The sequence below is a fragment of the Chaetura pelagica genome, unplaced genomic scaffold (genome assembly GCF_000747805.2).
Source record: "Chaetura pelagica isolate M959 unplaced genomic scaffold, ChaPel_1.0 scaffold24, whole genome shotgun sequence".
Lineage (NCBI taxonomy): Eukaryota > Metazoa > Chordata > Aves > Apodiformes > Apodidae > Chaetura > Chaetura pelagica.
The window spans coordinates 3,684,009-3,699,218 of NW_009953077.1; the positions used below are offsets into that span (position 1 = coordinate 3,684,009).

General features: G+C 35.4%; 2 protein-coding genes across 2 annotated transcripts in view; one reads left to right on the plus strand and one right to left on the minus strand.

Moving 5' to 3' along the window:
- The window catches only part of ECM2 (extracellular matrix protein 2, female organ and adipocyte specific), a 16,679-nt gene extending 9,111 nt beyond the window's left edge, over positions 1-7,568 (minus strand). The window contains exons 1-2 of the mRNA XM_009996909.1: positions 7,436-7,568; positions 3,733-4,041 (exon numbers count right to left, since the gene is read on the minus strand). Of these exons, the coding sequence (XP_009995211.1) occupies positions 3,733-4,018 (286 nt within the window). The 5' untranslated portion in view covers positions 4,019-4,041; positions 7,436-7,568. The remainder of the gene's footprint in view (positions 1-3,732; positions 4,042-7,435) is intronic.
- CENPP (centromere protein P) overlaps positions 1-15,210 on the plus strand; it is a 112,253-nt gene that overhangs the window by 80,686 nt on the left and 16,357 nt on the right. The gene's annotated exons all lie outside the window — the stretch shown is intronic.

The window sequence follows — 15,210 nt, forward strand, 5'->3', positions numbered from 1 at the left end:
CTTTCCCTATGTTTTTTGACTTCCTCCATCAGATGAATATTGTTTAATATGGCGAAAAAATCTTCTCTCAGATGAATTTCCATGCAAGAGAATTTCACTTGTGACAGACCAATTGTCTTTGGAGGGATTGTTTGTTTTCCCACACTCCCCAATGGTCTGCGCTTGGTTGGATAGTTTTAAAGAGAAGATTATTCAGGATAGTCTCTAAATATCCTCTGAAGACTATTGCAAATATTCGGTTTGAAATGTGTCTGTAATTAATACTTGACTCAAAAGCAGACATTTTGCGAAGTCCTTCAAGGCAGCTCTCTCAGCTTCATAATGAAGGTATTCCTTTGCCCTTCTATTTAAAAAGCATTGGTTATGAACCTGTTTTCTAGAATAAAAATCATCTATCAGAATCATCCTGTTTGTGTGCTCCTCCGTATTCCTTATATTTTTTTAAATGTCCTTTAGATTTTTTTAATCTTGGGATGGAAAAGAGAAGAAGCTAATTTTTTTTTTTAACAGTTGCATCTTGTTTTTTCAAAGATCCAAGATATGTATGCACCTTTTCAGCTACAGAAAGTTGTGCTCTAATCAGCTTAAGCCATGCTAGCTGAAGGAGATGAGTTAGCCCTGCCAAATGCTAGTTGGCTGTATGTCCTGTGTCATTCTACCCAGGTATCTGTGATCCAGCTGTTTGCTGCATCCTGATGTTTGTTTTTTATGTGCTTTCTAGGAAGCCACAATATTTCTTTTAAATCATCTCCAAAGGAAATATAAAAAGAATGCTACACTTTCTCATGTTAAACAATAACAGTCAACTGTTTCAGGGAAACATCTGGCTTGAGATGAAAATTCTTCTGTGCTTCCTTAAATCTTTGTTCTGATTTAGCTACTAGACATCAGAAGTTGGTGCAAATCTTGTCTGAGTAAGTGTGAAGATATGGGTTATCAGGCCTTGGCCTCTGCAGACTTCTTTAACAAATTATCTTTTCTGTAGCATTTTATTGTCTTGCAGAACTGCTGTTGGGCACTGTGGAAATTCACAAAACCTCTGTGAGACAAAGATTGTGTTGAGGTGCTTCTTAAACTTCAGTGTGCTGGTACCAGCAGGGAGAAATGTAGTTTAAGAGAGACAGTCACAGAATTATAGAATCACAGACTGGTTTGTGTTGGAACGGACCTTAAAGATCATCTAGTTCCAAACCCCCTGCATGGGCAGGGACACCTTCCACTATATACCAGGTTGCTCCAAGTCCCATACAGCCTGACCTTGAACACTTCCAAGAGTGAGGCATCCACAGCTTCCCTGTGCAGCTTGTTCCAGTGTCTTACCACCCTCGCAGGAGAGAATTTCTACCTAATGACTATCCTAAATCCCCACTCCTCCAATTTAAAGCCATAGCTCCATGTCCTGTCACTCCCTGCCCTTATAAAAAGTCCCTCCCCAGCTTTTCTGTAGCCCCTTCAGGCACTGGAAGGTGCTCTAAGGTCTCCCTGGAAGCCTTCTTTTCTCCAGACTGAACAGCCCCAACTCTCTCAGCTTGTAGAAGAGGAGCTCTAGCCTTGGGACCATCTTCATGTACATCCTATACAGCATACATCCTATTGTACACTGCTTAATGGGCAGACTGTAGACTGTAAAGAATTGCATATTATCTTTATATTATGGTGAACTGATGATTTAATTTAAATAGTTCATGTGATTTTTACATGGAGGAAGGAGATATGACCAGTTACTCTTAAACTGTTAATTTTCATCCTGCATATAGTATTTGTAAATTGCTTTTAGGCTTCTAAGAGCAAAATAGGTAATGAGGAGAATGAAAACAAAATTTAGGATTGCATTTTCTTCCATTCTGAAGCATGATTAATAATAGTGTTCTATTATTTAATAAGCTCTGGTTTTTCCAAATCTGACATTAACTTGAAAAAATTTTGAACTTTAAAAGCTAGACTACAAAATACCTTGTGGTTCGAGTCTTTGGCAGATGAGCACAGGACTTTTAACCTTTGGAAATGTGGTGTAAATTCAGCATGAAGTTCCAAATAAAATGAGTTCAGTGGTTTTAGTTCAGCTTTTGGATGCAAATCCAAATAGAAAGAAGCAAGCGGGGTGGGGAAGGGAGGATGAGAACCATGCATTATTTCAGCATGACTGATAGTCACTGTCAGAGACTGGAATATCTTACGTGAAGGGTATGCTATTTATGTGATATTTTCCTCTGTTTAATTTTAAAAAATATTTTTAAATTACATGTTTGACATTAGTAATATGTGTTATAAGAGTAATATTGTAGTACATACAAAAAATGCTATAGTCAAGAGGTTTTCTAGTTTTCCCATTAAAATTTCTTAAATACATGAAATGGTTCGGCCTTTCTGAAAATAAGGACTCACAGCAACTAGTAATTGTTAAGAAAATGTGACTACAGTATGTTTTGCCATTTAAGTTGGGACCTATCAGGCTAGTGACCACATCTCTTATGTGACACACTAAAAGGCTTAAGTTTTTGCTTCTAAAAATAGATTATTATTATTTTTTGTGGAACAGTGATGATCAGAGCATTCTTACTGTTTTCATTATATTCATAAAACTGCAGATGATGATTTTATCCAGTATATGATCTCTTGGTACTGGAATGGAAGTATTCATGTCTTTATATCTATTAGCTATAGAGTGGACATGACTCTGTGGTTCCTCACAACATTGTAGTGCCCTCTATGAAAAGAAATTAAGTGTTATAGCATCTCAGTAATTTTCAATTGGTTAATAACTGGAGTTTTTTAATTTCCCATTTGTAACATTGAACACACGAGCATCCTAGAGCAAGAGTTCTCCTTTCCTTTATTGTGCTACGGACCAAAGAGACACTTGACAACTCTCAGTTCCTGATCCCTGTCTAGTCATGTATTCACTGTGGAGGCCTGTCAGGATTACCAAGGCAGGTTTCAGTAAAGATCATGAAATTTTGCATTTGTTTGTTTCTTAAGACAACAAATCTTCCCCACATCTCACATAAGTGTTAGTGCAGCAATGCGTAAACCTTTAGATCACAAAAAAAGAGCAAATTTTACATAAATAATACTACTCAGACTCTTTTAAATAAATACAGGTTCTTGATATAGATAGAGCATAAGAGTGATCTTGTGTTCTGTGAGTGTTTTTTCTCTCAGCTTATTTCTCTATCATAAGGGTCTTGTTCATAACGTAAGTTTCATATTGCAACTGTTAGGGTGTCTTATTATATGTAAAAAATAAATAATTACTCCTGAAATATTGCATGTAGATGTAGCTTGAATGCTGCTTTCCTAAAATGCAACAACAATAACAAAAACGTAAACACATTTTAAATAATACTAGTGGTGTTTGTGTTACGCCATCAGTGAAATATTAATTGATTTAAGAGATATATTGAGCAAGAAATTCTTGCTTGGCCTTCAAACTTGCTACACATTTGAAGTTATGAAAATATCCCAAAAAAGTTTTTATTAGCTAAAATGAAATAAGAATGCAGGAAAATTGCAGAGAATATTACTGTTACCTGGCAAAGCAGCATTCTCTGTAAGGCTTAGGCATAGACAACTAAACAGCTTCATATGTTAACTACAAAATAATTATAAAAGGCAACAAAAGTTCAAGATATGTTGCAAGTAGAGCTAAGATTAAGCTTTCATGAGTTTATATGTTTCATTAGAAATTAAGAGAAAAACTGGCTCACTCTAGTAGAGGAGCTCTGTTCTTACCTGGTAAGACACTGTAACTAGATTCATGTCCACCCAAACCTATGAGAGAGTCAAATACTCCCATAACACTGTCATCAAAATTAACAAGAGGTATGCTGGGTACTACAGGATCTGGAAGCTTCATCCTTGGCTCTCTTGGGGACCTGTGCCCTGCTGAAGAGCTTCTCAATCCTCTGTAACGCATTCTTCTCCTTTGCTTCCTGAGAGGTGCACTGGTTTCATTTTGAGAAAAATCAAAGCACAGAGAGACAAGCAGGAAACAACAGGCTAATGATGAAGTTTGCATGTTTTTATGTGTCTCAAAGTATCCTGAAATGGGAAGAGGAAAATTAGGGGGCTTTTAGTATTATATCAGCCATATGGTGCACTTTTCAAAGCAGGCAGACCAATACAGGGTAGGTCAATATAACCTTGAAAGAATCTATGCCCTATGACAGCTAAAGCAAGCAACTATAGTTTTGTGGTTCTCTGTTCATACGAGCAATACTTAAATTCAAACAGGTTCTAGCTTTGTATTTGGGGTTGTAGTTAAAGAGGTAGTTTAGTTTTCCAGTGCCGCCAGGTATTTGTAGGTTAGTAATTGCTCCTGCTTCCAGCAAGGGAGATCTTGAAAGCTGTGAATTGTTTCTTCACTTTTTTGATTGCTAATATTTATTTCAGGTCATTGTAACTTCTGAACATGGGAATGGCAAAGTAACAGAAATGCCCAGTTCATTGCTTATATGCTGTCATATTGTCATATGTTGTGATTTCTGTGCAAGGTATTTTTCACTATAGATGAAAAGAGATGTTGCTTTTGCTCCCATTACTAACCATCCCCTCCTCTAACAAAATGTTTTTGATTCTGCAGTAGAGGAGACTTTTTGGAAGTTTGTTCACAGTAGCACTATTTGTGACATCCCACATACGCTTTTCTAGTGGAAGTTTTTATTAAGCATAGGTGGTCTAAAACAGTTGATCTATAACATGTGCATTTATTTTCTAAGAAATTAAAATTAACTATATATCTTAAACCTTCTTATACTTCTGACAGAAAAATTACCTTTACTGTCACCAATAGGTGGCATTCCAAAACAGAGCAGTAAGGATTCAGGCATATGCATAGAAAGCATATCCAGCAATAGTATACTAGTGAGGAAATACAGCTATGCATGTCCAAAGCTATTAATGATTTGTCAAAGCCGTTGGCATAATTCTTTCAAAAAGGGAACACTCTCTTTCTGCAGCTTATTTTAACTGAGATGGTAGAGTCTGAACACACTACTACTCTTGAGGTGTTAAGAATTAGTGAAGAACTTGAGATCTAGAGCACTTAGTCATTGTGTCCAAGACAAACCTTAGAGTATGTCCATGGTTTTTCTCTAAGGAAATCTTGAGGGGATAAAAAAAAATGCTTTTTCTTAATGCTCATCAGTCTGGCTTTTATCTTTCACTTTAGAGTTAGTCCTTTTATGGTTACTTGTATACATACAGGATAGTATTATTTCTTGAACTGTTTTTACCTGAATCAGATGTTTTTTAAAAATGTGTGCATATTGGCATTTTCTGATTTATATAATAAGTCAGGTTTTCATACAAGTTGCCTAACTCTTCTTTAACATAAGGCATGTGATTGATTGGATATTTTTCATGTTTCCCACAGCAAAATTCTCATATTCTGGTTTTAAATGGCAATTCAGCAGTGAATAAGCTTAAAACAGTATGCTGGGGTTTTTTTATGTTCTGTGATCAATTATTTTTATTCTAAAATGTTATAGCAAAGATATATTAATTTGCAGGATTTTATTAAGCTAAGATAATATTTTATTCATATGTAAATGGAATTTGAGATTCAAGTGCCTCATACAAATCCACAAAACATCTCAGGTAATAGCAGGGTTCTGAAATTAATCCACACTTTAGTTTACTGGTTTCTCCCCATTAGAAATCAGTTATTCCAAAATTATATAGAGAGTTTGTATTGGCCTTTTATTTATAGCAATTACTTCTAGTTAACATATCAAACAGATGCAGAAGCTTGTACTCTGCATTGATGGTGTTGTGTTTTTCAGAAAGTGCCTGTGTCTTAGTACCTTAGATTGCGTTAGAAATGACCTAATGTTTTTGGTTTCTAACTGGCTTGCATGGTAATGACTGGCTATAAAATTACACAGTAAACTTCTGTTCCACAAATTTGAATGGAACACACAAAGAGTCCTTAGGGAAAACTGCGTATACAAAGAAAAGTCTTGAGCACGTGTATTCATTCTCTTGACTTAGTGACATCTTAATTATGGTTACATTTTTATAGTATACTTTATAATAATGGCATAGCTATGTAGTTACAATGTGCTTTTTTAACATTTAACCATTTTTTCTTGTGACCAGAGGCATACAATGGCATGACTGAAATACTTTTCCATTCTCTGTACATGATTATTTAAAAGCCGGGGATAGTATAAAGTGAACTATGTGACATTTACTGTGCAAACAATATATCAGGGTTTTGCTGTTCACTTCAATATGGAGTAAAACTCTTTAGTAAATTAAATTATTTTAAAGTAAGACTTGTTTGCATAAAACACTTCATCATTACAAATTAGAACAAAACACAGCACACACACCCAAATAATATAATAATAAACTAGTCCTGTGACTTTATATGCTATATTTTCACACCCAGTTTAACTCTTCAGTACTGAAAGCTTAATACTGCTATCTGATGCTATTCAACCAAATGGTTAAAAATAAATAATAAAAATAAAATAAATACTGAGCTGCATTTCTAGGTTTGTGCTGTCTCACATTTTAAGGCCCAGATTGTGACTGTCACACATGAAAAAGGCCTTACATGCATTGGGACTTTACTGTCTGTGGCTGGAATCATCAGGTTATCTATTAGGCAGTTAGTTATGTTTAGTATAGTGCCAGCCAGCTTTTAATTTGGGGAAAATTCAACCTATTTAAGTCACATGACTTTTGTACTAACTGGTTACATATCAAAGTAAAATTATAGATAGATAATACAATGAAATTATTATATCTCTGTGTGGCCAGATGTTCGCAACATGGCTGCATTGCAATAGTTTATTTAATTTTACTCATAACTATTTAGATCATGCATAGTATGTGTAAGCATCTTTATTACCTTTACTTTTCATGTAATGTGCTCAAGCTATAGCTTTCAAATGTTTATCTTCAGTAAGTTCAGTATCTGTCATTTTGCTATTATGTTAATGACATAGTTAATTTTTAATGTAGTGACTGCTTGGAAATACCAGTTCCAGAATTTATTAAGTAATATATTGGAAATACCAGAGTACCAGAAGTTATTAAATAATGTATCTTTATCTATTCAGTCTAAATTCAAACATGTTTATAAGATGTCAAGGTTATTTCTCATGGTACACAGGGGTTAAAGTGATTTACCCATGTTTTTCACATACTCTTCTCTATATATACTGCACAGAAATGAGTTACATTTAGTCACACCGGCAAAAATAATTGCACTTTCGGTTAGTTTAAGCTTGAATTGCATGGCAAACATTCATACCAAACAAAAAGCAGATCAACTGATATTGCATACTTTATCTAGAAAAGCAGTTCTGTACAGTATTACTAAATATATCTAATATTATTTCATACATATTTGCAAAGTTAGCATGTACTTTAAGCCATTCAACACCATGCTTTAAGCAGTAATTTAAAATGTAAAACATTTTACCTTGTAATCTAACCTAACAGCAGATTCTGCTTGGTGTCATTTAGTCTCCAGTTGCAAATGGAACAAAATCACAGTGATATCTTTAAAACAAACACAGAAACAGTAGGGATTGTTGAAACATGTTAGAAGATTCCTTAGTTAAGTCTGAAATAGCTTCTTCCCCTGGGGATAAAGAGCTGTTCTGTTCTTTGTGCAGAGCAGCAGCTAATACTGTTACTTGGAGAACTAAAAAGCTCACTTACAAAAATGAAAAGCAGCACAATATGTTCGGTCTGGAGGCTGACAAGGCACAGCTGGAAATTCCCTTTCAGTACTTACAGTTTCATAAGGAAAAGGAAAATGGAGTGTTTTCAAAAGACACAAAAAATTGTGTATTTTTTTCAGTTCTGACTTATGTATTTAGAAATTTAGTTTCCAGGTGGCATGATTTTCATGTAGATTTATTATTTTACTGAGGTAATATATTTTGGTAAGTGAAGCCTTAAAAGAAAAGCATTTCTTAAAATAAGAACTTTTTTCTTCAATTAATATTCTCTTAATCTGCTCTTACCCATATAGCCTATAATCTATAAGGAGCAAACCTTTTTGTGGAAGTTTTAGCATGGAAAATTTTTCTTTTGTCAATTTACAGCAATGATTTCACTGTAAGTTGTAGTTTATGCATGGAAAATAAAACAACCGAAGCATTTTCCCTTTGGTTTTTTGGTAGGGCTAATTACATCCTGAAATATGATCCTGAAGTACAGCTATGCAGAAGCTGCAGTGAAGTTAGTAATCCAAATAGGAGAACTGAGAGTGAGGGGAAGGGAGGGAATAATGGTACGTTACCACAAGTCCTTTGTATGCCAGCAGAGCCTTTCCCTTCATCCTCAGATAGAGCTTCTGCAGAGTGTCAGTGTTTGATGAGATGGTGAGTCTGCTCAGCCTCAGAAATGACAAATGTACCTAGTAGATGAAGTTGTCTGAGTTCTTCTGGCATTAAAAATTTGTTGTTTGCTTGAATTCATGCTCTGAGGAATGTTTAGACAGATAGTCATGGAATGGTATAACCATTGAGTTAACCATAATTGTTAGCCCGTGTGTGGTGGAAAGATACTGGGAAAACACATTGTCTCTTAAAATAGTAATTTAGTTTCTAGTCTGCTTTACTTTGCAAAGTCAAAAGAAGAAATATGAAACTTCTGTAGTTTACCTGGAGTTTAAAACTAATTGAGACAGTTATACTCAAAAAATGGAGCTAGCATCTGAAATGAGATAGTACAGTTCGGTACCTGTGCTGAAAGGATGTACTTGTGAAGGGTGAGTCAATAGGACAGCAGTTCTAGCAAAAGTGGGGAAGAGAGTAGCAAATTATATCATTTTCTCATTGTTATGTGTGTCAGGTAAGACTAATGATGGTGTGTTTAGTAGAGACAAAAGTAACAGTATTCACTTCATTATATATTTAAATGTAGCTTCTTACACTTCTGGTCACTGTCTCAGGACCATGTTCTGATAGTGTTCAGGTACAGATCTCCAGAAAGCCTGCCTATCTGGCACACAAGATTGCCCTCTAGTAGGCCGGTAAAGTGGATCTGGCTGGCCTTTGCTCATATGAAGCTCTGGTTTAATGCATCTGCTTTGGATATGGCAACTCTTGATTGCTGAATTATAGTTTTTGTCATGTCAATATTTTTTGAAAGGTCAGCATCTTCCAGCTTTCCAGAACTGAGTGGACCATCTTGTCTCCCCTGCTAGATTATACAGTGAAAATCCTACATCCTCTGGTCAGCCTGAAGGATATTTTACGGTGTTCATGAATCATTATATAGACTTCTCTAAATCAGAAACTTTAGCATGAGAAGTGAAGCACAAAGGCTTGCTAATTTTAAGGATCTGAGGTAATCTGTTCATCTGTTATATGTGTATCCTGTAGTCTGGGTTTTGCAGAGAAAGCAGTTACTGGTAACAAGCACTTCCCCTGATAACATTACTGCTTCTAATGTGTGAGTTAAAGTCCAGGAGGCATCCTAGTTCTGGTGGTATCCATGCTTAGACTTCCTTGGGCCTACCTTTAAATCTCTGCTCTCCTTTAATATGCATGCAAAATGAACATTCTCCTGTATGTATCTGGTGCCATCTGGCATTTCTGTTACACTGAAGTTAAAATATCCAAACAAAAGCCTGTTGTACTAAACAAATAATCCACTTTGTTCTTCTCTTTCTTCCCTCAAGTTGCTTGGCATCTGAGTGTGGCTTTGTGATCTTAGTAGTACCTGCCATTAATATGAAACAGAATGCCCAAGAGACCCTTGCTTATCTTTTTCCCAGCTTTTATTGAGGAATAAAGACAATCTGAGGGGTCTGCAAAGACTTATCTCTCTCTTAAAGAAAATTATGTTACACTTTCCTACAATGAACAGTAATGTTTGAAAATTTTAAGAGCTGTTACATTTAATGGTAGGTACAATCTAGCTTGTCAGAGTAGGGGGAAAAATGCATTTATTTTAGACAGCTGCTGCTAACTTAAATACTGCTTAAATTACCTTCTTAACTTACTCCATAATTGTATTCAGGAGGTCATGTAGGTCATCTAGTCCAACTTATTGCTCAAAGCAGGGTGAAGATGGAGTTCAGAGCAGGTTTTTGTTCAGTTTGTTTTAAAAGAAATCAACGACAGAGGTTACACAACTTCTCTTAGTTGCTAGCTCCAATGCCTGTCTGCCACTGAGAAAAATTTTGTCTTCTGAGGATGCACCTCCATAAAAAGCTGTGCTGTGGATTCTCTTTGATACTGCAAAGCTACTCTTAGAATGTCCCTAAGCCATCTTTTCTTCAGGCAGAACGAGTTTACTTCTAATAATAGTTAGCAAACCCTAAGGAATTTGGAAGTGGTTCAGAAGGATATATAGCATGGTTGGTTATAAAATGTGATTGAAGATGACAGTCAGATACACTTTAAAAAATATAAAATCAATGCTGCTTCAAATATATATAATTTTTTTGTTCTCTTATTCCATGCATTCTAAACAAGATTAGAGAGAAGACAATGTGTTTTCTTGCCAACTTTGTTGGCTCTTTGAGTGCTCTTGGCTCTGAGATCTCTCAAAGCAGAGTCAGGATTATTTGTAGGGCTGACTCCTTGCTAATGATGAGTTGCCAAGTTATGATGGTTCAGACAACATACACAGCAACAAGGCAGTGCAAGTTTTGGAATTTGCTTTTTTTCTTGCTGTGATTTGGAGTAAAACAGAAAATGTTGTCTTGAAAGATGAAAATGGTAAAAGTGAACAGTATTAGATTTTTCTTATTTTTGAAGCAAGTAATGACAGACACTTTCTGTAATTTGTACAAAAGAGCCCAAACTGATAGGGCTGTGGTGTGATGGGTACTGAGCACTTGAGGTTTTGTGGAACTTGTGCATATGGAGTATATTTATAGATTTTTAATTTTGTTGACATTAACACCCCTCCCCACCCAAGAAAAGGAATCTGGATATCTTTCCCCAAAACTAACAAAAATATAATTATTTGTAACATGAATCTCCATTTGCTTTTTTTATTTTAAAGTTATTTCAGAATTATCTGAGCATTTTACATATGTCTGTAGTTAGGTAACAATTTATGTGTATCTTATGCTACATGTTGATGTTGTCTTGTTGAACAGTATTAAAGGACGTACATGATGTTCCTTGGAAGACATCAAGATGTGAAATGTTCTGCTTTCTGCAATTATAAATTTATTGTGAGAAATACCATCTAGAAATGTGGGCCACCTGCATATGCAATACTATCCTTTTATTATCTCTAGCATTCAGAAATCCTTTGTGTTATCTTCCTAGTGGTGCCATAAGTGAGCAGTAGCCACATGCATGCAAGAAAAACCCCTGTACATTTGTTGCCATGTCCATCTGGTACCAAGAAAAGAGTACATTCTGTAGCTTGAAATGTGGCATAGCCATCTTTATTTTTAATAGCTTTCTCTCACATTATTATTAATATGCATTTCCTTATGCCTCCTCTTTTACTATATTATTTAGAGGAGGGCCATGTTGAAGTTGGATCCATTATTTAATTTATTTGTAAATAAAATAATATTTCTCTGAGTCAAAAAACACATTGGCGTTCAACAGTTTAAAGCTATTTCTGTTTTATTAAGACATTTGAAAGATAAGACACAGTACTGAAAATTACTCCACCATTTTCTTAGCCTTTTAATGAAATAAAAGAAATGAAGTAATGAATTTTTGCTTTACTCTTAGTCATCATGATGAATCTTTGTAGTTGGTGGCTTATTTTGATCATATCAAAAGATGGAATCCCAAACTTTTGAATTACTGATGTGTTTTTTAAAAATAAAACACAAGGTTATAGTTGGAAAAAAATAGCAGTGGGGGGAAAAATAAATTTATAACTTAAAGTAAGCACAAAACATGAGATGGGGAATTTGGGGTTGGCAGTGCATTGCATTTCTAAAACCTACAGCAGTTACTGCATTCCTTTTTGTAATCAGTGGTCACCAATATCCTTAAGGAAAAAACATAGGAGAAGGAAAAAATGTTGCTGGGAAACCTTATGAGAAATCTAAAACATATTTTTCTCACATATTTAAAAATACTAATAATACATTGCTAAAAGCCTTGAGTACTTCTTTAGGTGGGAATAAACCTGAATTTGCAATCTGACATGTCTGTAGTTAGGATCTGTTTAAATAAGAAGCTCCCTTTTCAACTGTAATTGCATGCCTCTTCCAGTTCTTCACTGCAGTGAACTAAAAATATAAATATTCATATTTGTTAGTATTAACTTTCTCAAGACACTACTTGCCACAACTCAATGCCTCGTGGTTATGTTTTCATTCAATAGAATACCATTATTAGTCTGAGATGTTTTTCTCACTTTTTATTTAAAATGCCAGTGAACAGACAAAAGGAGGTAACTTGCAAACCCTTCCTCTATCTGGTAGCTACCCTTTTACTATTAAGCAGTGCAGATGGTATCTCACCTGTTTTTTTTTCCTTGAGGTTTTTCCTAAAATGCAGTTTAAACCAGAACTGGCTGGTTTTTGTCCATTTCTACTTGCTGCTCTTTATTGAGTATTTTGTAGGGCCTGGGTCATTTTACTAATTAAACTCATACAACTTAAATCACTGGCTTTCTGATGAGTAATTTTAAGTAATGGCAGAAGATGCATTTAGGTACCAAAACATGTAAAAGCCACCAGCTGAAATTTGAGGCCAATGTGTTTCATATACTGCCTGTACCTATATGCATCAGTGAACAAATATAGTAGAATTTTGATTATTTCAGTATCTAGAGCCTGTTCCTCTGTGGTGTTCCAGTATAAGTTGTTCCTCTAGCTCGGAAAAATAGAAGTTTTAAACCTTGCCTGTTTTAAGTAAACAGATTTTCACTGTCCTTCTTTCTTTCCTTTCAAACAGGATCACTTCATTTTTCTTATTCAAATGTCAACACTGCCCTGTATATTGGGCAGTTACAATTCAACTATGTGCTGACTTGTATTTTTCCAAAATATTCATCTTAGCTACTGAGCATGTCTTCTGTGTGTCTAAAATAGCACAATGAGCTTAGTTTGGGGTTTGGTTTTTCTCATGTGCCAGTACCGAGTATTGTTACTCATCAATATAATCTTGAGGTTTCTAATTTTTTTCTAAGATAATCATATTTTGCACCATAAATACAAAGGATGGAGTAATTTAATTTTTTTTCCTTGCCATGATTCACAGAAAATTATCTTTAATTTCTGCTGCACTCAAACTATTTATGCAAATATTTTTGCATCCCTGTAAGTTTGTAGTCTTGGATCTGAATTTTGGGAAGTGCCCATTTAATTATAGGAACATAAATCTAATTCAGACACTTTAAGCTTTTCTATTTTGGGGAAACCCCATCACATTCCTAGTGTCATTCTGATAAATTTTAAGTTCTCTTTTTCATTCTTAGTTTCTCAGAAATACTCCTTAAGTTATTTTATCTGTTTATCCTTAAGATAATTTTCTCCTGTAAATTATTAACAACTCAGAATGGTTCAAAGGAGGCTTTTCAAGGTCATAGCAACCTAAACACTTAGTAAATTTCTAGCAGACAAGTGTAAGTCTCCTATAGGCTTTCCTTCATCTCCTGCCATTGCTTCTTACATACAGTTCTATTTTCTTCAATGGGCATGTACATCATCCTCAGACAAAGAGTGTTTATCTTCAACAGTTTAGATTGGAGTAAAACAAACTCTGTGTAAGTACTGAAAATATATAGTTTAGAATTATTTTTTTTAATTGAGTATATAAGTATTCTAATGGTCCTATTTGCCCTTTTCAATGTAATGATTTGCTTTCCATTTACTTGGTCGTGCTTGGTTACACTTTCCATTTGTAAGCTAAATTGCAAAAAAAACTGGCCAAAGTTGTGCAAAATGGGAGCCACATATTTCCTCAAACTCCAACACAATTTCCCCTTGTTGTCTTGAGGTGGGAAGTGAAAAAAACCAAACAAGCCACCCAGCTTTATCAGAATTATGTTAACCTGGTTACTTTGTTTGTGTCTTGTATAAAAGAGTCATGTTGATGGAGAGCATCAGCATTGTTATTTTTTTTCTGAAGCTTAGAATGACTTTGCTAGTTGACCTTTTTCTTGTAGTTTCTATCTGTTCTTCACAGTAAATTCTTGACATTCCCTTTCTTTTGTTGACTGGATGACTCACCAAATAATGAAGAATAAGTAGAGTTATTTCTGAAACAGAGCTGAGGAGGATGGGAGTGGAGGGACAGTGTGTATGTGGGTGTCTCTCTGAAGGGGAAATTACTGTCATATCAACACACCCCATCTACTGAGTCTCCAAAACTAGTTTAGGTCTTGTAGTAGCCTGTATCTAGATGCCTGCATAGCCTGTGGCTTTTTTGCTTCAAAAACGGCAGTTATTTATTTTGAAAAATGATGATGTGGCTAAAAATTAACCACTTCAGAACTTAAATACTGGTGTAGCACAAGAATCTTAAAAGTTTTCTGTTAATGTCCTATCCAAAAACTCCCTGTGTCTGGATGGCAGCTCAGACAAGCTTCACTTCTGTAGAGATATGAGTGACTGTTCTTACGCAGGACTCTTTTATGCAGAAAGGTATCTTGTCTTTTGGCATTACTGCTTAGGGGGTGGTCCCATATGGATGTTGAGCAGACTTTTTGACCTAAGAGGATTTAACACTAGCCAGTTTCATTGCTCAAGTGTTTTCAGAAGCAGTTAAGCTATTCTTTAATTCTTCCTGTTAGCTGTACAGCAGCTGTTAGAGTGAGGAGATGAGTTCTCAGTGGTGGTATTATTTATTCCTGTCTGAGTGCTGGGGTGGGCCGTCTCCAGATTGTTATCCTGCTGCTGGTCTTGTGGCTGTGCTGTTACTTATCTTGAGAGGACTAATGCCCTATTTTCCCATACATTTTGCTTTCTGGCCTGACACCCAACACAGCCACTCAAGCAGTTCTGGCAAAGATGAGGGGCAGTAAGTTACTGGTAGAGAGGAAACGGAGGAGTGCTGGGAGGATGGGAATAACTTAGAATGTCCCTGGATGCTTTTTTCATGAAACCATACTTCAAAGTAATGCATCCCCACACAGAAATAACATGAGAGATAACTGTCTGTTCTGCCAGAAACTAACTGAAACAAGCTACTTCTTTTTAGCCTAAACAAGAAATAAGATACAGTCTCCCAGTGAAGTTGAAGGAAATTTGGTGTGAATCTTCCTGTATACTCTTGAATAGCTTTTAATGACACAACAGTTTTATTTCAG